Source organism: Lottia gigantea (genome assembly GCF_000327385.1).
Source record: "Lottia gigantea unplaced genomic scaffold LOTGIsca_14218, whole genome shotgun sequence".
NCBI lineage: Eukaryota > Metazoa > Mollusca > Gastropoda > Lottiidae > Lottia > Lottia gigantea.
In genome coordinates this window covers 1-1,147 of record NW_008707658.1, presented here as the reverse complement: position 1 = coordinate 1,147, position 1,147 = coordinate 1, and the positions used below count along the sequence as shown (strand labels likewise).

At 26.3% G+C, this 1,147-nt stretch overlaps 1 protein-coding gene across 1 annotated transcript; it reads left to right on the top strand.

Moving 5' to 3' along the window:
• Positions 1–41: 41 nt before the first annotated feature.
• On the top strand, positions 42–842 carry LOTGIDRAFT_148915 (hypothetical protein; the record flags this gene model as incomplete). Its single annotated transcript, XM_009050012.1, has 1 exon — positions 42–842. A coding segment is annotated over one exon (801 nt), but the record flags the coding sequence as incomplete, so codon positions are not given.
• Positions 843–1,147: the final 305 nt, after the last annotated feature.

Below are 1,147 nucleotides of genomic sequence, written 5' to 3'. Positions count from 1 at the left end.
CTCCTCAGATTTATCATAATTTAAAACTTACTCCTCAGATTTATCATAATTTAAAACTTACTCATAAGATTTATCATAATTTAAAACTTACTCATAAGATTTATCATAATTTAAAACTTACTCATAAGATTTATCATAATTTAAAACTTACTCCTCAGATTTATCATAATTTAAAACTTACTCCTCAGATTTATCATAATTTAAAACTTACTCATAAGATTTATCATAATTTAAAACTTACTCATAAGATTTATCATGTTTTAAAACTTACTCCTCAGATTTATCATATTTTAAAACTTACTCATAAGATTTATCATAATTTAAAACTTACTCATAAGATTTATCATAATTTAAAACTTACTCATAAGATTTATCATAATTTAAAACTTACTCATAAGATTTATCATAATTTAAAACTTACTCCTCAGATTTATCATGTTTTAAAACTTACTCCTCAGATTTATCATAATTCAAAACTTACTCATAAGATTTATCATGTTTTAAAACTTACTCCTCAGATTTATTATAATTCAAAACTTACTCATAAGATTTATCATAATTTAAAACTTACTCATAAGATTTATCATGTTTTAAAGCTTACTCCTCAGATTTATCATAATTTAAAACTTACTCCTCAGATTTATCATAATTTAAAACTTACTCCTCAGATTTATCATAATTTAAAACTTACTCCTCAGATTTATCATAATTTAAAACTTACTCCTCAGATTTATCATAATTTAAAACTTACTCCTCAGATTTATCATAATTTAAAACTTACTCCTCAGATTTATCATATTTTAAAACTTACTCATAAGATTATGGCTTTCCTGTTCCAGTAATTTTACTATCAGTTTATCAAGTTCCGGAGCGAAGGATTTGGCCGATTTCTTGGCGAAGTGACACAAGGCACTCTGTCCCAATTCTACGATAGACTCCTCGTGACTGTCCAGAAATTTAATAAAGTGTGGAATCACAGGCTCGATTCTATCTAGTTCTTTACCAGCATCTAACTGTAACGAAACATGAAATGCACATGAAGTACACATGAAGTACACATGAAATACACATGAAATGCACATGAAATGCACATGAAGTACACATGAAATACACATGAAATGCACATGAAATGCACATGAAGTACACA